This window comes from Schistocerca cancellata, chromosome 6 (genome assembly GCF_023864275.1).
Source record: "Schistocerca cancellata isolate TAMUIC-IGC-003103 chromosome 6, iqSchCanc2.1, whole genome shotgun sequence".
Lineage (NCBI taxonomy): Eukaryota > Metazoa > Arthropoda > Insecta > Orthoptera > Acrididae > Schistocerca > Schistocerca cancellata.
The window spans coordinates 677,733,584-677,757,550 of NC_064631.1; the positions used below are offsets into that span (position 1 = coordinate 677,733,584).

The 23,967-nt window shown below is 41.4% G+C and overlaps 1 protein-coding gene across 1 annotated transcript in view; it reads left to right on the forward strand.

Moving 5' to 3' along the window:
* The first annotated feature begins 1,139 nt into the window (after positions 1-1,139).
* The window catches only part of LOC126191272 (RNA polymerase II subunit A C-terminal domain phosphatase), a 94,936-nt gene continuing 72,108 nt past the window's right edge, over positions 1,140-23,967 (forward strand). The window contains exon 1 of the mRNA XM_049932081.1: positions 1,140-1,383. Coding sequence (XP_049788038.1) covers positions 1,166-1,383 — 218 coding nt within the window. The 5' untranslated portion in view covers positions 1,140-1,165. The remainder of the gene's footprint in view (positions 1,384-23,967) is intronic.

Below are 23,967 nucleotides of genomic sequence, written 5' to 3' on the forward strand. Positions count from 1 at the left end.
GGAGGCACTATTTTTTGCCTGCTTGTTACACTACACATTTCACCTGCAGCTGTTTCCTCTTCTTCTGTTGGTGGTGTTTCTGTGTCTTCTACTGCTGCTGCTGCTGTTGTGAGTACGGGTGGGCATGCAGTTGTTTCCTCTTCTTCTGTTGTTGGTGTTTCTACTTCTACTACTATTGTTGTTGTTCCTGTGGGTGCAGTTGGACATGCAGTGACAGGTTCCATGTTTTCTGGATTATCTGGTACATAAGGATTTTGCAGGCATACAATTGTCTTAGCTATGGATGGTTCTTTGCATGCTCTTTTCTTCTGATGGCAGTGCAGTAGTGTTACAGCCTACTTATGAAGTTTCAAGAAGTGGGTTTAACTGATGACACTAGGAGTATACTACAACCCTCCATATATTGCTCATATAGTAATTGTGACATTGTCAAGATATGATTAATTACAGCATGAAAGAGTCATTTAAACAATCATTATTCCTGCACTTGGGTATATGAAGAAACATTAATAACTGGTACAATGGGACATACCCTCTGCCACGCACTTTACGATCGTTTGCAGATTATAGATGTATATGTACAAATATTTCAAGAATATTTAGATGGCCATATGAAATACTGTGTTTATTGTATCTGTAAAAAGTGGTTGAGTTACATAAAATAACACTGGGGGAAGACAGAGTAACAAATTGTGACCCACTCCCCCTCCCCACAAAGAACCGTCTCTCGGTTACGTGCCTCGTTGAAAGAAATACGAGCGCAAATAGTGAGTTTCCTGCAGAAAATCGCCACAAGATATATTAGCAATACATTTACTTCCTTCCACTGTCCCCGTTTCTAGATATTTAGATTTTAAAAAAGAAGGTCCGTTCCTGACACCGTGAATGTTGGTGACGCTGTAGCCTGTTCAAAGTTACGACTTTAATTAGAACTCATAATGACATGCTGTAAATCGTGTCGTTAACTGGTATGTTGGGTACCACATGCAGTCCGCCGAGCGTCATACGAACACGCTGCGCTGTGTTGTTAAATTCAAATTACGCTCGAAAGTTTGCGACGTCGTGACGAAACACGTCGGATTGGTCACCAGTACGTCAGTTCCGCCGGAGCCATCCAATAGTGTGTGAGATAGTATTAGAAAAACAAAGCAGACATTCAGTCAACATGGGCGCAAAAGGCGTAATTGTGTTCCCGCTTGGAAAACCAGCAAAACTTTTAAAATGGGCCGTGGAGGTAGGATCTTTCGTTTCTATAGGTCGTGTGCTACTATTTTACAACCTAAATGTGGATGCAGAGAAACCGACAGAACAAAAATTGAAGGCAAAGACTGTGGGTGTAATTCGAAAGCTGTTGGTGAAGGAAGGCGAAATAATCGAACCAGGGTATGTAACTTACTTAATTAATGTTGTAGCGTGGTGCCTTTCGTAATCTGTGGTTGAAATTCATATTTTCATTATTTTATATGCCGTAATACTTGTTACACTAGCAGTATTATTGGAAATTAATTGTCGTGGGAGCAAGGAAATCAGTGTCGTGAATGAGTAGCGAAGTGGCACGATGTAAACAATAACAACAACAAAAGCATCATTGTGTCAGCGTTAATGTTGATGTTAATCAGAACTGGCATGACTGACGTGATCAGCGTACGTTAAAGTTTACCATTTTAACTGGTTGCATTCGGAAATTAATTTGACTAGTGACCGAAATATTTATTGACACAACGAGTATAATTATTTCCCGATACCGAGCGTTTCTCCACCAGTTGACTCTAAAAAAATTTAAAAGTGTACTTAAATGCCTATAGTCATGCTGACAAAAAACATGACATTAATCACTAATAATTAATTTGCATCTAACTATTAGTGGAACAGTTGTGAACAGCATTTCATAACAGTGGTAACTCGTACATTGTATTGTAGGCCTTAGCGTGAATTCCTTTTTAAGGTACATTTGAAATAAATTCTTGACATCGAGAATAATTAAAGAAATTGTTTGGTAAACTATCACAGTGGCTGTCATTGACCTATAAATATGCCTTCTCATTATTCCAATATTTGTGTATTACTAAATGGCGAGACAATTGTTAGTATACATTCTGCTCTGTTTTCTTGTCATGGGCTATACATCATTCTTCAAGGAATTACCTCCCACATGAACATTCTCTTCGTTTGTTGTGGAGTGCAAGCTTGGATAGATTTGTCTGATTCAGCACAACTTGGTTTCTGGATTTTGTTTTTACTAACTGTTCCATTTTTATTGCACAGATGAGTGTGAATATAGCTTTCTGACAATTTTGGTCCTGAACTATGGTCTCATAGTTCGAGTAGAGATATCATATCTTCATGTAGTGAACCATAGTATGCAAACCGTTCCTACATTTTTATTTAAGATTGAATGAATTCTTTTGTAAGACCTTTAAATAAAGTTGAAGGATTCATTCATACTCAAATTAAAACTAAAGACACATCAGTGTCATCTATATCATTATCACTGATTCTCAAGTAGGCTTAGTCTTTGCTCTCGTCAGTATTTTCTGGCTTCGAGAATACTGGCATCAGCATTATTAAATATGTGCTTATTTGTAGGATACTGAGGTGTAGTCCACTACTCAAGTATAGGCAATCATTTTTTTGCATGGTATTAAAATGATGGACACACGCACATGTCCAAATATATATATGTCCATCATGTTAACACCATAAACCACGTAATTAGTTTTACAGGTATGACAGGTAAGATATTGCTTGACCAAGTGCCATTGTGTTGTCCTAGTACTTCATAAAGACAGTAAACAGGGAATGTTAAACTTAAAAGCAGATTGTTAATAGGGGGAGCAAAGTACAGTGATGAAAGTGTTTTGCATCTAGTGTATACCCTTCGGTAAGAATTACCTTGCAGTTTTATGTATATACAGGATGTCCCAGGAGGCGTTGTTGATATTCAGGAATATGACATGAACAACCATTCGAAGCAAAAAAGTCTAATGACCATTTGCTCTAAAATGCACAGCTTAAGAGTTATGAGCACTTCATCTTTCAGGTTCTGATCTAAATCTCTTTTACTTCAGGATCTTTGCTTTCCATATTTTGAGAGGTGGTAGTATGGACCAAAACAAGAAAAAATATCCAGTAATGTGGGCTCTAAAGTGCATACATTAAGAGCTATGAGCACTTGTTCATCTTTTCTGCTGTGAAACTCATCTCTTCTACTGAACTACTGTACTACTATACTACTTTGCTTCGAATGATCATTCCTTTTATGTGTAGATCTAGACTCCTGAATATTGACCATTTCTGTCTGGACATCCTGTATAAGACTGGTATCTATTTATTTACATCTCTAGTTCCGTAGGACCAAATTGAGAACCAAAGGGACTGATGACCATAGATGTTAAGTCCCATAGTGCTCAGAGCCATTTGAACCATTCTTGAGAACCAAATCTCCAAGGTCATTGACCATGTCAGTACATGAAATTACAACATAAAAGTAATAACAGATAAAATAAAATGTTTATGAACCCAAAAAAAGTCGAGCCATAAGTTTAAGTAAACGGAATAAACAATATAACATAGGCATCAGCAAAATTTTTCAAGGAACTCCTCGACGGAATAGGAGGAGTGACCCGTGAGGAAACTCTTCAATTTCAATTTGAAAGCATGTTGATTACTGCTAAGATTTTTGAATTCTTGTGGTAACTTATTGAAAATGGATGCAACAGTATACTGCACACCTTTCTGCACAAAAGTTAAGGAAGTGCTGCAGTCAAAATACAGATTGGATTTCTGCCTAGTATTAACTGAGTGAAAGCTGCTAACTCTTGGGAATAAGCTGATACTGTTAACTAGAAATGGCAGAAAAGAATATATATATTGAGAGGCCAATGTCGGAATACTCAGACTAGTGAACAGGAGTTGACATGAGGTTCGGGAACTGACACCATTTATCGCACAAACTGCAGAGAATGGGAAGAGTTATCCCAAAATACAAGGGTATTTCGAAAAGTAAAGATACAATGGCTTGCAGTCCTTAAATAGAACATTTATTTAGAAAAAGACAGTTACATCTTATTAACTGGATTATTTGTTATTTTTTGACATAATCACCCCGTTATCCAAACATTTGTTAAGTTGGTACACAAGCTTTTGTATCCCACAGTCATAGAAGGTTGCCGCCTGTTGTCGGAACCACGTTTCAACTTCATCTTTGATCCCTTCATCATCGTGGAATGATTTTCCACCAAGATGTGACTTCAGGTAACGGAAGACATGGAAGTCGGTGGGCGCAAGGTCCGGGCTGTATGGCGAACGGTCCAATACGTCCCATTTGAATTGTTAGAGTAGTGCTTAGGTTACGAGCGCTGTGTGAGGCCGAGCGTTGTCATGAAGCAAGCGGACTTCACTTGTCAGCATCCCCCTGTGTTTGTTTTGAATTGCCCTTCGAAGACGTTTCAAAGTCTGGCAATATTCAGCAGCATGAATTGTCGTTCCAGGAGGCATAAATTCCAACAGAAGAATGCCTTGCCTGTCGCAAAAAACAGAAGCCATGGTTTTCTTCACTGAAATTGACGTTTTGCATTTCTTGGCTTTTGGTGAATTCAAATGGCACCATTGCATTGATTGTTGCTTGGATTCAGGTGTATGGTGATAAACCCACGTCTCGTCACCTGTCACAATGTGATCAAGGAACTCATCACCTGCTTAAGCATAGCGTGTGAGGAAGCAGAGTGCAAAGCCCATCCTTTTCTTTTTGTGTTCTTCTGTTAACAGTTTTGGAACCCAGCGCGCACACAATTTCCTGTACTCTAACTTGACAGTCACAACATCATAAAGAGTTGTCATTGACACATCTGGTATGATCTGATGCAATCCTTTCAATGTGAGACGTCTATTCGCATGAATTGCTTCCTCCGTTCCCCGAAGAAGGGCATCAAAGATCACAGATGGCCGACCTGTTCTTTGTTCGTCATGAACAATGGTCCTACCTTCAGAGAAATGACGACAAAATTTCGTTACATTTTGTCGATTCATTATGTTCCCGTAAACAGAAACAATTTCTTTGTGAATATTTGCTGGTCACTGACCTTTTGCATGAAGAAAACATATGACGGAGCGCACTTCGCATTTGGTGGGATTCTGAATCGGCGCAGCCATTTTAAACACGACCTACTCCAACCAGAAGCAACGTTCAACTGCCGAACGACTGCGAGGAGAAAGCTAACGGTTCAAGGTTAACACCAGGGTTGCCAACTTGCTCGCCAAAACTCTTCTGTTCCTCCAGCGTACGATGTATCTTTACTTTCCCAAATACCCTCGTATAATACCATATGACATAAGTAATGAAAATAAGCAAAGTAGCCTATATTAATTTTCACTGATTCCTGGGGCACCTGCCATTTGACCATAGCCTCCCTCAGACCCCATGTCACAGCCATTCTCAACAGTGTGAATAATGACATTTTACTGTCTGTTGTTAAAGTAAGAGGTGAACCAATTGTGAGCTACTCCCTGTATTCTGTAATGGTCCAACTTCTTGAGCAATATTCTGTGATAAGCACAATCAAACTCCTTAGTTAAATAAAAAAATATGCCTAGTGTTCAAAATCTTTTGTTTACTCCATCCAGTACCTCACAGAGAGAAGAGAATATAGCCTTTACATTTGTTAAATGACTACTGAAGCCGAACAGCTCCTTTGATAGCAAATTGTGTGATATAAAATGATCAATTATCCTTACATACACTGCCTTTTCAACAACTTTAGCAAACACTGATGGCATAGAAACAGGATAAAATTGTCTACATTATCGCTTTCTCCCTTTTTATAAAGCTGCTGTACTACTGAGTACTTCAATTGTTCAGCAGAATGGCGATTATTAAAGGAAAAATTACAAATATGGGTAAGTACAGGGCTAACATGCTAACATGTGCAGCACAGTAATGTAATATTGTGCTAGGCTCTCCACCGTATCCATGAGAGTCCTTAGTCTTCAGTTAATTATTGACTCAGTCTCCCCATTGTCAGTATCGCAGAGGAGTATTTCAGACATCAGTCTCGGAAACGCATTTTCCAAGAGAGTTGTAAGTTTCCCTGTAGAAACTAAGTTTTTATTTAATTTACCAGCAATGCTCAGAAAATGATTGTTAAATACTTATCACTAACAGAAATATTTTTACTACGAACTGACTTTATATTGTCGATCTTGTGCTGCTGACCAGACACTTCCTTCACAACTGACCATCATCATCATCATCATCATCATCATTTAAGACTGATTATGCCTTTCAGCGTTCAGTCTGAAGCATAGCCCCCCTTACACAGTTCCTCCATGATCCCCTATTCAGTGATAACATTGGTGCCTCTTCTGATGTTAAACCTATTACTTCAAAATCATTCTTAACCGAATCCAGGTACCTTCTCCTCGGTCTGCCCCGACTCCTCCTACCCTCTACTGCTGAATCCATGAGTCTCTTGGGTAACCTTGCTTCTCCCATGCGTGTAACATGACCCCACCATCTAAGCCTGTTCGCCCTGACTGCTACGTCTATAGCGATCATTCCCAGTTTTTCTTTGATTTCCTCATTGTGGACACCCTCCTGCCATTGTTCCCATCTACTAGTCCCTTTTGTTAAATTCCTACATAACTCCCCTACGCTGTCAGTCACCTGGGCCAAACCTGCACTAGGCTTCACAATGCTGGCGACCTGGTACTCACTCCCCAAACACTACCTGCAACTGCTGGCCCACACCTCTACTATGCTAACTACGTAACTGCAGAACCTCCTCCATTCTGTTAGACTTTGCAACTGACTTAGACTTCCTAACTGCTGAGGACTGCTACAATGTTTCCTGCACCTACAGCTACAAGAGGCTACTCTCCACTAAACTGTGACAGTTGGTCAAATCTATTGGATATATGCAAAGTGCAACTGTCTGAATAGCTCCTCCTCCTAGCTGCCTTCTTGCCAACTGCCAGTTCCCATTCCCTAGCATCCTTCACCCTCCTCAACCTATCTAGTTCCTCCTTTGCGTATTGTAACTACACCTGAAGGGCACAGATCTTACTCTCCTGCTCCTCTGTAGACTTATTTCTGCTGCAGATTCTGCATTCCCAGGAGAAGATCTCACTAAAAAGCCCACTGGCTTCCCCCACTGCATTCTCCCCAGTGAAAATCGATAGTTGCTCATCATCATCATCATCATTTAAGACTGATTATGCCTTTCAGCGTTCAGTCTGGAGCATAGCCCCCCTTATACAGTTCCTCCATGATCCCCTATTCAGTGCTAACATTGGTGCCTCTTCTGATGTTAAACCTATTACTTCAAAATCATTCTTAACCGAATCCAGGTACCTTCTCCTTGGTCTGCCCTGACTCCTCCTACCCTCTGCTGCTGAATCCATGAGTCTCTTGGGTAACCTTGCTTCTCCCATGCGTGTAACATGACCCCACCATCTAAGCCTGTTCGCCCTGACTGCTACATCTATAGAGTTCATTCCCAGTTTTTCTTTGATTTCCTCATTGTGGACACCCTCCTGCCATTGTTCCCATCTACTAGTACCTGCAATCATCCTAGCTACTTTCATATCCGTAACCTCAACCTTGTTGATAAGATAACCTGAATCCACCCAGCTTTCGCTACCATACAACAAAGTTGGTCGAAAGATTGAACGGTGCACAGATAACTTAGTCTTGGTACTGACTTCCTTCTTGCAGAAGAGGGTAGATCGTAGCTGAGTGCTCACTGCATTAGCTTTGCTACACCTCGCTTCCAGTTCTTTCACTATGTTGCCATCCTGTGAGAATATGCACCCTAAGTACTTGAAACCGTCCACCTGTTCTAACTTTGTTCCTCCTATTTGGCACTCAATCCGTTTATATTTCTTTCCCACTGACATTACTTTCGTTTAGGAGATGCTAATCTTCATACCATAGTCCTTACATTTCTGATCTAGCTCTGAAATAAAACTTTGCAAACTTTCAATCGAATCTGCCATCACAACTAAGTCATCCGCATATGCAAGACTGCTTATTTTGTGTTCACATATCTTAATCTCACCCAGCCAGTCTATTGTTTTCAACATATGATCCATAAATAATATGAAGAGGGTAGATCGTAGCTGAGTGCTCACTGCATTAGCTTTGCTACACCTCGCTTCCAGTTCTTTCACTATGTTGCCACCCTGTGAGAATATGCACCCTAAGTACTTGAAACCGTCCACCTGTTCTAACTTTGTTCCTCCTATTTGGCACTCAATCCGTTTATATTTCTTTCCCACTGACATTACTTTCGTTTAGGAGATGCTAATCTTCATACCATAGTCCTTACATTTCTGATCTAGCTCTGAAATAAAACTTTGCAAACTTTCAATCGAATCTGCCATCACAACTAAGTCATCCGCATATGCAAGACTGCTTATTTTGTGTTCACATATCTTAATCTCACCCAGCCAGTCTATTGTTTTCAACATATGATCCATAAATAATATGAACAACAGTGGAGACAGGTTGCAGCCTTGTCTTACCCCTGAAACTACTCTGAACCAAGAACTCAATTTACCGTCAACTCTAACTGCTGCCTGACTATCCATGTAAAGACCTTTAATTGCTTGCAAAAGTTTGCCTCCTATTCCATAATCTTGTAGAACAGACAATAACTTCCTCCTAGGAACCTGGTCATATGCCTTTTCTAGATCTATAAAGCATAGATACAATTCCCTGTTTCACTCATAACACTTCTCCATTATTTACCGTAAGCTAAAGATCTGGTCCTGACAACCTCTAAGAGGCCTAAACTCACACTGATTTTCATCTAATTGGTCCTCAACTAATACTTGCACTTTCCTTTCAACAATACCTGAGAAGATTTTACCCACAACGCTGATTAAAGAGATACCTCTGTAATTGTTACAATCTTTTCTGTTTCCATGTTTAAAGATTGGTGTGATTACTGCTTTTGTCCAGTCTGATGGAACCTGTCCCGACTCCCAGGCCATTTCAATTATCCGGTGTAGCCATTTAAGACCTGACATTCCACTGTATTTGATGAGTTTGGACTTAATTTCATCCACCCCAGCCGCTTTATTGCACTGCAATCTATTGACCATTTTTACCACTTCCTCAAATGTGATCCTATTTCCATCATCATTCCTATCCCATTCTACCTCGAAATCTGAAACATTACTGATCGCATTTTCACCTACATTGAGCAACTCTTCAAAATATTCCCTCCATCTGCCCAAGGCATCCACAGGATTCACCAGCAGTTTTCCTGACCTGTCCAAAATACTTGTCATTTCCTTCTTACCTCCCTTTCGAAGACTGCTAATTACACTCCAGAATGGTTTTCCAGCAGCTTGACCCATAGTCTCCAACCTGTTTCCAAAGTCTTCCCACGATTTCTTCTTGGATGCTGCAATTATCTGTTTGGCTTTGTTTCTTTCTTCAACATAACTTTCTCTGTCTACCTGGGTTCTGGTATGTAGCCATTTTTGATACGCCTTCTTTTTCCTTTTACAGGCTGCCTTGTCTGTATCATTCCACCAAGCTGTTTGCTTCATCCTACTTTTACACACTACTGTTCCAAGACATTCTTTAGCCACTTCTAGTACTGTGTCCCTGTACCTTGTCCATTCCTTTTCCAATGTCTGTAATTGACTACATTCAACTAACTGGTACCTTTCTGAGATCGCTGTTATGTACTTGTGCCTGATTTCCTTATCCTGAAGTTTCTCCACTCTTATCCTCCTACATATGGACCTGACCTCCTGCATTTTCGGCCTCACAATCCCAATTTCACTGCAGATTAAATAATGATCAGTGTCATCAAAGAATCCCCTGAATACACGTGTGTCCCTCACAGCCTTCCTGAATTTCTGATCTGTTATTATATAGTCAATGACAGATCTGGTTCCCCTGCCTTCCCAAGTATACCGGTGAATGTTCTTATGTTTAAAAAAGGAGTTTGTGATTACTAATCCCATACTGTCACAGAAATCCAAGAGTTGTTTCCCGTTCCTGTTGGCCTCCATATCCTCTCCAAATTTACCCATAACCTTTTCATACCCTTCTGTTTGATTTCCAATCCTGGCGTTAAAATCACCCATGAGCAGAACACTGCCCTTGTCCTTTACTCTAACAACTACATCACTGAGTGCCTCATAAAAACTATCCATCTTATCTTGATCTGTCCCTTCACAATGCGAATATACTGACACAATCCTAATTTTCTTGCTAGACATTGTCAAATCTATCCACATCAGTCGTTCGTTTACATACTTTATTGCAACTACGCTGGGTTCCATTTCTTTCCTGATGTAAAGCCCTACACCCCATTGTGCTATTCCTGCTTTGACTCCTGACAGGTAGAGCTTGTACTCTCCCACTTGCTCTTCTTTCTCACCCCTTACCTGAATGTCACTAACAGCTAAAACGTCCAGCCCCATCTTACTTGCAGCCTCTGCCAGCTCTACCTTCTTCGCAGAGTAGCCCCCATTGATATTAATAGCTCCCCATCTCATTACCATTTGTTTGCCAAGTCGTATCTTAGGAGTCCCTGGTTTGTCAGTTAGAGGTGGGACTCTGTCACCTCCAAAGGTCCGAGGCATTTTGCTCTGATTGTTGCCAGCATCATATTTAAAGTACCAGGGAAGCAGGTTGCTAGCCTTACTTGCCCCGAGTCCCATTGGATTTTACCCCTAACGGCTGAGGGACTAACCGGTGGATTTGGTAGTCTTTGCCGTATGAGCACAAAGGTGACCACGACTCAGAATATGTCCGAGATGCCCAGCCTTATTCCAAAGTAACTGGTATCCTGACTGTCGGGACCACTTACTTGGCCACTCATACGTTGCCCGTGGTTCATGAACTAGGACATGACTACAGGAACCCACACCATGAACCACGATAGTTGCTGTGTGATTATAATTTTTGGAGTAATTGGTTTCTTAATTTGTGGTATTGACAACTGTGGTTGAGGTATGTAGGTGAAGGGAAGTGACCGATCTGTAATCCCCAAACAGGTAATAGAACTAACAAGTAACCTGGGTGGCTTACTTGTGGAATAAGACTATCATACAGAATAAAGTGGGAATCATATAAAAACTTAGAAATAGTCACAATCAAGTTGCAATAGCCCATTACAAACGATACTGTATGTTGCTTAAAAATGTTATTAGGAAGACAATAAAATGCAAATAGAACAGCTAATTCTTAGGATAAAATTAACACCATATTGTCAGTTGTGAATGAAGTGTCTGGCCAGCAGCACAAGGTTGAGGATGTAAAGTTAATACATAGTAAAAATGTTTCTGTTACTGATAATGGAAATTCCAGGTCAGAATATCAACAATATTATAAAAGGACAGACTGCTACTCACCATAAAGATGACACACTGAGTTGCAGATGGGCACAATGAAAATACTATTACACATTTAGCTTTCAGCCATAGCCTCCTTCAGAGAAGAAAACATTCACATAACCAAGCACCCCAAGCATACATGACGGTCATCTCCAGGATCTTGGATCAGAATGCAGCTGTCATGTTGATCAGAAATCTGTAGTTGGACAGGGAATGGGGAAGGACAGCAGAGTATGGGTGGGGTGGGCAGAGAAGAGAGTGCTGTCTGCTACAGCATACAGGAATTAGATGGAGGCATGACAAGAATGCCACGAGGAAACATTGGGAGGCTGTGGGGCATGGGTGGGGGAGGTGGTAGGGGGGAGGGGTTAATGGAGTTCAGAAAAGGAGAGGAGCAGGGAAGGGGAAAGATGGGTGGGTGCATTGGTAGAGGGCAGAACACAATGAGGGTGAGGGACACAAATTGGGAGCAAGTTACAGGACAGAGAGGGTGAAAATTATTGGGTGGAGGGTATTGGGACAATAAATTACTGTAGGTTGAGGCCAGGATAATTTCAGAAGCAGAGAATATGTTGTAAGGGTAGCACCCATCGATGCATATTGTGCCACTGGGTGAACAACTGACCATATAGTTTTAATTTTATCCTGTGACTTAGCTATTCTATTTGCGTACCAAATACTCTTTGCCTTCCTAATAACATTTTTAAGCATTTTACAATACTGTTTGCAGTGGACTACTGTAGCGTGATTGTAACTACTTCTAACGTTTTGATATAATTCCTGCTTTCTACTACATGATGTCCTTATCCCACTAGTCAGCCACCCAGGCTGGCTTTTACTGCTATTACCCCATTTAGAACATTCTAATGGAAAGCAGCTCTCAAAGACCATGAGAAATGTGTTAAGGAAATCATTGTATTTGTCTTTTATGTTGTGGGCACTATATACATCCTGCCACTCTTGTTCCTAAACAAGGTTTAAAAAACTCACTCTTGCCAATGGATTAGCTTTTCTATATAGTTTGTAATTATATTTGACATTTGTTTGAGTACAAAAGCCTCATAGTGTTAAATTTTGTGCATCATGGTCTGAAAGACCATTAACCCTTGTAGTATCAGAGTGCCCGCGTAGTTATGAAGAATGAATAAAAGTGATGAAATAAATCTTGGGTGAACAGCCTGATATGAGTGTGCATAGGACACAATATTTCATCAGGTGCGCTGATGTACTGAATGGCAGTGGGCCGGTGCCAGGTATATCTAGGACAATCCCCCTCCTCCCTCAGGCGCTTCCTACGAGTCAGTGCAGTCCGCACCCCGTGCACGGTCCAGGTACAGCATCCGTTCTCGTGCCGTCTGGGCGCGGCGTCCTAGGTGTTCTCGTTCAGGAGGGTCTGCGGGCTCTGCTCTCATTATTCCTCCCCGCGGGGCCTACTTGGTGACAGTGCATACCGCAAGATTGACACCGATCCTACCAAGAGGGTCGAGAGGAAGACTCTGGCACTTCTCAAGGATTCCGGCTTCCCTGACGAGATTACCAAGAAGCTACGCCCGAGGGCTGCTGTTCCTCCTAGACTTTACAGACTGCCGAAGGTGCACAAGGAATCGATTCCGTTACGTCCCATTGTCAGCAATATTGGTGCCCCAACGTACCTTCTCATCAAGCACCTCAAACAACTGCTTAGCCCTTGCATTGGGAGATGTACACACCATATCTGTAACTCCGTGGATTTCTTGGGATGCATCAACAACCTTACACTTAAGGAATCTGACATACTGTTGAGCTTCGACGTGGTATCTCTATTCACTAAAGTTCCGTTACAGGAATGCTTGGAACTCATCAGCCAGAAATTTGACGAAAAGACCACCAACCTTTTCAGACAATTTCTGATATCAACTTACTTCTTATTTGACGGTGAATACTATGAGCAGACAGAAGGAGTAGCCATAGGGAGTCCACTCTCACCCGTTGTTGCAAATATGTACATGGAACATTTTGAGGAGGAAGCTCTTGAATCAGCACGTCTAAAACCCATCTGTTTCTTTAGATATGTGGATGATACCTTCGTTATCTGGCCACATGGAAGAGAGAAACTGGCAGACTTCCTCAGATATCTCAACTCCAGACATGAGAATATTAAGTTCACTATGGAGATCGAAACGGATGGGATGCTCCCTTTCCTAGATGTTGTGATTAGAAGACGAGCTGGCGGCACTTTGGGCCACAGCATGTATAGGAAGAGGTTGCACACTGATTCGTACCTACATGTGGATAGCTGCCACCACCTGGCACAAAAGAATGGTGTGCTCAAAACTCTTGTACACAGAGCTCACACCATCTCCGACAGGGACAGTCCCCAACAAAAATTGGTCCATCTGAAGACCGTGTTTCGGAGGAACGGTTACAAGGAAGGGCAAATTCGGAAGACTCTACATCCCACACCTGCAGCACTGGCAGAAACTGAGGGTGAACCTCAGGAGGAGGCGGCCTTGGCTACTATTCTGTTTTGTGGGGCCTTATCCGGAAAAATTGGACGCATTTTACGTAAACACCAAGTGAAAACCATCTTCCGTCCTCCAAGCAAAAGCAAGAGCCTTCTCAGTAGTGTCAAGGACAACCTTGGTCTACGTAAATCAGGGGTTTATCAGATACCTTGCCAATGCGGGAGTGTATACATAGGTCAGACCATTCGTACCATTGAGGACCGATGCTGAGAACATCAACGGCACACTAGACTGCAACAGCCCAGTAAATAGGAAATCGCTGAGCATTGCCCGTTGGAACTCCACAGCATGGATTATGACCAAACCAAAGTCCTGACACAGACTTCCAAATACTGGGACTGTGTCGTCAAAGAAGCCATAGAGATTAGGGTAAGGGAGCCACAACTAAATAGTGACAGCGGTTACGTCCTTAGCAAGGTGTGGGAACTTGCGGTCACCCAGATTAAGAAGAAAAAGGATATTTGCCAGAGTGTACTGACTTCGGGGGAGGAGGGAAGAATAACGAGAGTGGTACCGGCAGACCCTCCTGAACGAGAAGACCTAGGACGCCGCGCTCAGACAGCGGGAGAACGGGTGCTGTACCTGGACCGCACGTGGGGTGCGGACTGCACCGACTCGTAGGAAGCGCCTGGGGGAGGATGGGGATTGTCCTATATATACCTGGCGCTAGCCCACTGCCGGTCAGTACATCAGTGCACCTGATGATGGCAACGTGGTCGATTGCCGAAATATTGTGTCCTATGCACACTCATACCAGGCTGTTCACCCGAGATTTATTTCGTCAAAAAATACACTTGTAGAAATTGAAGAATCACGTGAATAAAAGTATTGTGTAAGGCTGTGCTACTGTTACCCTGCACCCTAGTTGGAAAAAACACAGTCTGCATCAGATCATATGAGTTTAGGAAATCTACCAACATCCTTTTTCTTACGCAATCACATACAAAATTAATACTGAAGTCAGCACACACAACTAATCTCTGGTATTTCTTATAAAGTGAACCAAGTACCCTCTTTAGCTTGAGCAGAAATAGAAATGCTCTGAAGTGAGACTTAGGAGACCTATAAACAACAACAATTAGAAGTTTAGTTTCACTAAATTCAACTGCCTCTGCACAACATTCAAATATCTGTTCAGTGCAGTGCCGTGATAAGTCTATGGACTCAAATGGAATACTGTTTTTTACATACATGGCCATGCCCCCCCCCCCCCCTTCCCTCCCTTCCCACTCTGCAAGAAACTCCTTGAAAAACAGCCACCTAATCTGTATCCTGGTAAAGGAAGCCTACGAATTGTCAAATACTAATGATGTCAGAGTCAACTTCTATAAGCAGTTCACTAACTTTATCTCTAATACCCCTTATATTTTGATGAAATATGCTAATTCCTTCTCTACCTGGATACCTGGCCTCCTCTGAAGGTGTTGCCTTTGTTTGATTGGACTTCCTTTAAGTAGGCTGTATACCTATCAGCTGACTTCAATATAAAAAAGCTGCAGCTCTAGCACCAAATACTACAGAAATTTTTCCAAGAGTGATTCCACCACCACCCACTACACTGTCTTGACGTGCAGGCCCTGCCTAGTGAAATCTGATCTATTGATAGATTCAACTGACACCACTGCAATGTGAACCATGCCCTATGCCATCAGTGTCTTCTCCAGTGCCATGTTAACACAAACAGCAGCATTGAGATGAGGCTGATCATGACACTGAAACAGTTGCATGAAGTGCACAGTAGTACCACCAGTTTGAGTAGCTATCTTTGCCAGGTCACCACCAACATCATATTCCCCGTACCTATCAAGACTATTCCCTGCTCAAACCACAATCACTACCTAATTCTCTTTTGTTAAATTCCTACATAACTCCCCTACGCTGTCAGTCACCTGGGCCAAACCTGCACTAGGCTTCACAATGCTGGCGACCTGGTACTCACTCCCCAAACACTACCTGCAACTGCTGGCCCACACCTCTACTATGCTAACTACGTAACTGCAGAACCTCCTCCATTCTGTTAGACTTTGCAACTGACTTAGACTTCCTAACTGCTGAGGACTGCTACAATGTTTCCTGCACCTACAGCTACAAGAGGCTACTCTCCACTAAACTGTGACAGTTGGTCAAATCTATTGGGTATATGCAAAGTGCAACTGTCTGAATAGCTCCTCCTCCTAGCTGCCTTCTTGCCAACTGCCAGTTCCCATTCCCTAGCATCCTTCACCCTCCTCAACCTATCTAGTTCCTCCTTTGCGTATTGTAACTACACCTGAAGGGCACAGATCTTACTCTCCTGCTCCTCTGTAGACTTATTTCTGCTGCAGATTCTGCATTCCCAGGAGAAGATCTCACTAAAAAGCCCACTGGCTTCCCCCACTGCATTCTCCCCAGTGAAAATTCTTTGAACAAATCCCACACCATAACCCACTACTCACAAACCTACGCCAAAGCCCACTCTTCTCACTCATGGTAAAATTTTACTGTTACTGAAAAAATGGAACATCTGCGTTACCGAAGTTCAGTTACACCAGTAGAACTATTTATAGAACTAACAATAGTTGTCTCAAAATTCACTCTCTACGAAGAAAGCAACAACTTTTATTAATACTACTAACCACAATTAATACCAATACCACCAAAACTTCACACAATTTCTTAGCTAAAACCGAAAATTCAAGCGGCCACTGGAACACTCAATGAAGTTAAAACAGTGAATGGAAATTTTATTGAAATATTTCACTAGAAACAATAAGAAACGTCAGCTGAAAACTACCACACGAAATTTACTAAATGACTTCAATGCACAGACAACTCAAAAAAACACAGTGAGCAAATGTTTCTAGAAGTTTATTAAACCGTTATTTCGCCAGAAACTGCATAAGACATCATTGGAAACTACTGAGTTTAATAACTGTATAACAGTGCACAAACAACTTTGTCAGAACTTAACTGAAGAACCAACCACCGCAGATGCAACTGCACACCACAAAATGTAAACACACTAAATATAGAGTGATCATAGGCCCTGGTCTACTCTGTGGATCAGTCTGTTACTACAACCTTTATTTCATTGTCATATTTATTTGCTATACCAGTTCCCAACCAGATTGTCATCCTCCAACTAATTTAGATGCCAGGCTGCATTACAGATCAGTCTGTCACGACTACCAAGATTTTGAGGGAGGTAGTATCAGACTCAAACCCATTTGGATGCGTAAAGATTACTATTTGTTCACAATGTCTTGTCTTAGTTTTCATTGGGGTGCTGGGAGCAAGGAAGCAAGCTCTGCCCACCAAAGCCCAACACATTGACATTTGAGGGGAGAGTGAGTATTCAGAGGGTGCAAAGTGCAGCTTCTTCATGCAGTGCTGTCATTATACGTGTGCTTACTATTTAATCACTACATGTGAATTACTTTGTAATGACTAATGTACACACATGATCAATATTATTAGATCATAAGACACTCATGGCCCAAAGTCAACTGACTTTACTGACTTCAGCCGATCCAGATCTAGGGTGCCCTCATTTAGGTCATTGTGAAGAAACTATACATAAAATACCATTATGCTGTGATATGAACTGTTTTTTGTCTGATGCATTATTCAAATCCTCCTGAATTACCCAGTTTCTTTTACTTCCATGCTGGGATGTTATGCAGCTAAGGAGGCAGATGGGGAAGATCAGTGCAGTGCAGTGGGAAAATGAAGTGTAAGATGTGATGTGCCAGTAATTCTGGCTTTTGCAAGCACCATGGCATAAATTGTAAATATTTTATGTTGATTTTATTGTTATAGTTGTTGTGACCACTAGTTAGCCATTATACTCTTTGTTATGGGTGGCAAAGGAAATATAACAAATATTTCATAAATAATCAATAGTGCTAGTTGGCTTCACCAACTTGGAACCAAATTGTCACCTTTCAGGGTAATTTACACCTCGGACTATATCACTGATCAGTCTGTTAACACAACATATGTTTCAAGAAAATAACAAACACAAAACAGAATATTGTCAGTGTTCTATACTTTCCCTGTCTGTGCACTTTTATCGTCACACACCACAACACCATTATGTCACAGTTTGACGTCCACTTCCAGTATCGGTTGGCTCAGTTGATTTATTTGTCCCTTCCCTGCAAATGGATCACATACTTTTACTTGGCCACTGAGTGGAAGATGCGGGAAATAAAAGCTTGTGATTGGCTTGTAGCACATTGACTGAGACAAGCCCCCATCTCCTTTTCTCAGAGCAACCGGCTTATGGTGTATAGAAGAAATGAACTGTAATGGATTAATGCACCACACAAGTGTCGTGACAGTTTATGGCAAGTTGCTCATTTTTTAACGTAATAATAATCACTCTGCACATCAATGCACACGGGTCAGTGCTGTATTTACAGCTATGTATTCTGTGGCGAACAGTACTATTATATAGTTAAGGTTGTCAACAAGCATAAACATTCCTGAAAGGCAAGAAGTCAGCTGCTAGCAGCAATTGTAGAGGGGCCAAGTAAAAGTGTGTAACTTTTAGGTGCATAATGTTGTGATTTTCTGGGGAACACATCGAGTGTAGCTCAAGGTGGTGAATACCAGTCAGGATTGTAATTTCACCTGGAGAGGAAAAAAAAGAAAAAAAAAACACCCTCCATGTGAGGTTAAAATTTTTTTAAAAAAACCAACAGTATTTAATTATGAAAATTTAATTAATGTACAAAGTGGTACATAGTTACTTTACAGAAACTGAAAAGAGTCACTATGTTTATTGAAGGCAACTGTTTTATTAATGTTGTGTTTTAACTTTTCTCACAGTATAAGAAACACACTTAAATAACATTTACACTTCCAGGAGAAAAAAAGATCCTCAAACGTGATGTAAAATCCTAATGTCGGTTAAGTACAATTTAGCCCCTTTTGGAAGCAGCAGAAATTTATAGATCTTCACTGATTTCTCAGCTCTTTTCTCTCCTGCATTATCCCTTAATTTTGAGCGAACTGGAGGAGTTGCCCCAGTGATTGCAATGCTGACAGGGAAATAAATGAGGATTTTCACAAAAGTAATGTACCCTGTTGGAAAATTTCCTTTTTTGCTGATGTTAGCTCATTATCTTCCACCATTGGTGTGGATGAAACTGTGTTACAATTGCATCAGAAGACACAGTAGCAGGAAAATGATGAGAATCAGCATTCCTAAAAAACATAACACTTGCGGTCCACTCTGGATGCATCTCTGTGAGCCAGTTTTTTGGACTTTCTTCGTGTTCGGCATTTAATCTTCTTCCACTGAATCTTGGATTTACAATATTAGTAAGACAGTAAAAGGGTTCTAAAACTTGTTCCTTTTGTGTGTGGGTGGCTTTATTTTATTGTTTAAGGGTTCTATACCAGGACTTTCTAAAAGACTGATTCACAATTGAACAGCTTGTGCAATATTTGTGATGTCTTCTTGAAGAAGATCCAGGGCTCTACAGACCTCTAACAATTTTTGGAGAAGATGAATGACTTCTTTATAAATTATAATATATCCTAGATTATGCTAATGTTAGCAGGGACTTCTTCATAGTGCACCATTACAATTTCTAAATATTTAGAAGAATTATTGACAAAGGTGGTTTTTTACAGCCATATGTATAAACAAGGGAATGTGATAGGTTCTGGCTGCCAACATAAGAAAATGTAATTTACCAATTTTTGCTGGTTTAATTTATCTTTTTTTTCTGCAGGTAAAGTAGTTGTAAGAATGGGTTAGTGTTTTGAATAAATTAATCGTAAGCACTAACATTGAACTATTCGTCAATATGGAGAAAAAAAAAAACAACAGAAAACTAAATAAAATCCATAAAAACTCAGTCTAACCCATGGAGTATTTTTTTCAAAAGAAGAAAATGCTTGGGTTTTTCTCAGCCCTGATACCAGTACTTTAAAATGAGGTCGTATTACTTTTCACCAGTTATTTTGTACATTATTAGCAGACACATTTCATAATTTGACGATAATATTATGTTGAGTCTGATAAATTGTGACCCACAGCTGAGCCAGAATATTTTTCAATGAATTGCGTGTTATAGTGGATACGTATTCAGGAATACCACATTCAAACTGAATGCTGTGGTGGTTCATAGACAAATTGAACACTTTTAACAACTGATATTGTAACTTAGTAGTAGCAGAAGTAGTAGTGTTGTTGTAGTTTATTCATTCAGAGGCACACATGCAGAGACAATACACATTGAATGGATTTCATCAGTATATACATACCATAGGTATACAAGGGGGGACCCAAAAGAAACCGGACTCCGACGGCGCTGCCACTTGTAGACGTAGTGCAGGGTTCTTACGCTAGATGGTGTTAGTAGAGACCTTCATGAAACAGCTGTGCAGACGGCGTCAGTGTAGAACTGACCGTGCAAGTGTGGTATTGTGTTTCTCTGACTGTTGGCGGGTTACCTCTGCGAAGTCGTTATGGCAACTTTAAAAGAACAAAGAGTATGTGTGAAATTTTGTTTCCTGCTTTAAAAAACTGCAACGGAGACACACCAAATGCTTCAGGAAGCTTTCCAGGACGACGCTATGAGCCGCACACAGTTTTTCGAGTGGTTTGAGCGCTTTAAACGTGGTGAGGTGTGTGTTGAAGACCAAGCTCGTTCTGGACGCCCTTCAACATCACGAAATGAGGAGAACATTGAAAAGGTCCGCCAAAAGATGAACGAGGATCATCGCCAAACGATCGACCAAATTTCAGCAGAGACAGGAATCAGTTGGAGCTCGTGCCAGCGGATTTTGAGTGAGGATTTGCACATGGGACGTGTTGCTGCTAAATTTGTTCCGCGCCCTCTCACACAGGAGCAAAAAACTATCCGCATGAATGTGTGTCAGGACTTGAAAACAGAGATTGCGCGTGATCCAAACTTCGTCAACAAAGTCATTACAGGGGATGAGAGTTGGTGTTACAGGTATGACACAGAAACCAAGCAAGCGTCAAGCCAGTGGAGGACTCCCAACTCTCCTAGACAAAAAAAAACAAGGCAAGTGAGGTCAAATGTGAAGATGATGATCATTGTCTTTTTTTTATGTTTGTGGAATTGTGCGTCGGGAATTTGTACCTCCTGGCCAGACTGTTAACCAGCACTTTTACTTGGATGTTTTAAGGTGTCTGCGAGAGGATGTGAGGAGGAAACGCCCAGAACTTTGGCGATCAGGTGACTGGTTTCTGCATCATGACAACGCTCCAGCACACACGGTCTGACGAGTGACCCACTATTTGGCATCTCAGAGGTGGTCTGTCGTTCCCCACGCTCTTTATACGCCAGACCTAGCCCCGTGCGACTTTTTCCTATTTCCACAAATGGAAAAAAATGCTAAAAGGGGAGCGTTATGATGATGTGGAGGCGGTAAAAACAGCTTCGCAAAGGCCACTGGACAATATCAAACTTGAAGAGTTCCAAACATGCTTCCAATAGTGGGAAAAGAGACTTGACAAGTGCATCACATGTAATCGAGAGTATTTTGAAGGTGACTGAAGTAATTTTGTAAAAAGGTTCAGCAATAAATTTTTTATGACAACAATCCGGTTTCTTTTGGGTCCCCCTTCGCACAAGTGTGTACAGTAGACTACACAATATCCCACCCCAAATTGTGTATAAAAATCTGATGAATCGCAAAACTGTATGATAAAGGTATACAGTTGACATTTACTTATGAATAAAATTTGATTTCTAACACATCTGTTCACAATATTCATTTACATTAAAGAAAGCACTTGTTTAAAAATACTATTGACTTGTAGTACATGTAAGAGTTATTTGCTACAAGTTTATTGCAGGTATTCATTTACACTGTATTGGTAGCTGACCACTAAAAATTTGAATACTGCTTCATGAAATGATTATTTCTTTATCTGTTCTGGGATTTTGTTGTACAAACTAGTACCCCGAACATTTGTTTTTATGCTAAAGTGTTGTTGTCATTGCATGTTTTTGTGTTGTAGGAATGGAAATCTGAATTAGTTTGGAAACTGTCAATGTACAGTTTTAACAGTGTAGGAAAAGATAGATTGCTACTTACCGTAAACGTGGTAATGTGTGCTTGCTTGTGTGAATGAATGGTTTATGTTTCTCTTTCTGACGAAGGCTGTGGCCGAAAGCTTATGTGTGTAAGTGTCTTATGATTGTGCCTGTCTGCAACTTAGTGTGTTATCTTTATGGTAAGTAGCAATCTTACCTTTTCCTACATTGTTGATGGTCCTACCTGAAGTTTCCATTGTTTAAGATACGTTTTTGTACTAATTACATGTATTGCTGAACATTGACTGCAGGGTGCCATTGGAAAGGTGCAGTCATGTACCATCACTCACAGCTTTCAGTTTTCAGCCACCAAGATTTGCGTCATGCACTTCTGTCACCGTTGTAATGTTCATCCACAACCAGAACTATACCTCGATGACCAATTACTTGATCTCGGTGAGACTTCTTGCTTTTTGGGATTGCTCTTCGATGCCCACCCATCTGATGTGAATTCCCCATTTTCGCCAAGTTAAACAACAGTGCTGGCTACACCGTAATACACTTTGATGCCTCAGTAATACCAGCGGGGGTGAGGACTACTCTATCCTCCTGCAGCTTTACAAAGCCCTGATCCTGTCCAGTCATACGGTTCAGCATCACGTCAGCAGTGCAGTCACTGGACTCAATACACCACTGTGGCGTCCGATTTGCAACAGGACCATTTCAAACTAGCTCTGTGTGCAGCCTACTCATGGAGGCTGAGGTCCCTCTACTATGGATCAGGTGCCAACAACAGCTATTCAATTATGCTGTACACACCAGCAGCTTCCATAAGCATCCAAACTACCATGTCCATTTTTCCTAATTTGGAGGGTGGGGGGTCATCTCCCACAACAGAGACCAAGAACTGGGGTCACAATTGCTGTTTGATTACAGTGTCTCTGCTCTGAACTCAAACTTCTCCACTCTCGCTTCTTGTCAGGGAGCAGTTGCTTATGCTTTCATGGGGTGTACCCCAACCTCAGATGTGTCTCAATTTATCTTATGCACTGAAAGATATATTTGGCCCTTTGTTGTTTTGCTGCCTGTTGCTAGCTGTCCTTGATGCATTTCCGGGTTTGGAAGTGGTGTACACTGATGGCTCAATGGTCAGTGGACAAACCAGTTTTGCATACACACATGCAAAGTGTATTGAACTGTGCTCCCTACCAAATGGATGCAGTGTCTTCAGTGCTACTTTGATGGCCATCAAACAAGCCCTTAACCATGCTCGTCTTGCACAATCAAGATGCTTCACTCTGCAGCAACACACTGAGCAGCCTTCGGGCTATAGACCAGTACTACCCTTGTCACCCATTAGTCACAATTATCCAGGATCTTCTTTCTGGCCTCCATCAAGTTGGACAGCCAGTTGTCTTTGGACCCCTGGACATGTTGGGATCTGAGGGAATGAACATGCTAACCACTTGGCAAAGTTGGCTACCAGGATGCCAATTTCGGAAATCGGGGTCCCAGAACTGGACCTTCGGTCAGCTCCGTGCATCAGTTGTTGGAGTTCGGGAACTCAGAATGGTCTGCCGTGGACTCCCCAAACAACCTGAGGGCAATAAAGGAGACCACGATCTCGTGGCAGTCTTCTCTTGGTGCTTGTTGCAGGAAATCCTTTGTCGGCTATGCATTGGCCGCACTTGGCTGACACACGGTCATATTCTCCGCTGTAAGGGTCCACCTTATTGCTGATGTGGTGCCTGCCTGAGGATGGCTCACATCCTACTAGACTGCCTAAATTTGGCACAATATCTTAACCTTCCTGACACGCTACCTGTAGTGCTGGAGGACGACGCCAAAGTGGCTGACCTTGTTTTATGTTTCACTTGCAAAAATGGTTTCTAATTATCTCTTTGAGAGTCTCAGGATTTGCTTTTTGTAACACTCTTCTGAAAATCATTCCTGGTTTCATACATGTAAGATGATGGAACTGATGACCTCTATGGTCCCTTTAACTGCAACAAACAACCTCCCAACCAATCCACTATTGATTGAGCTAAGTCATGAAGTGGTGTATATGTACCTGTTGGTTGCACGGAACCAGTGTTGTAAGATTA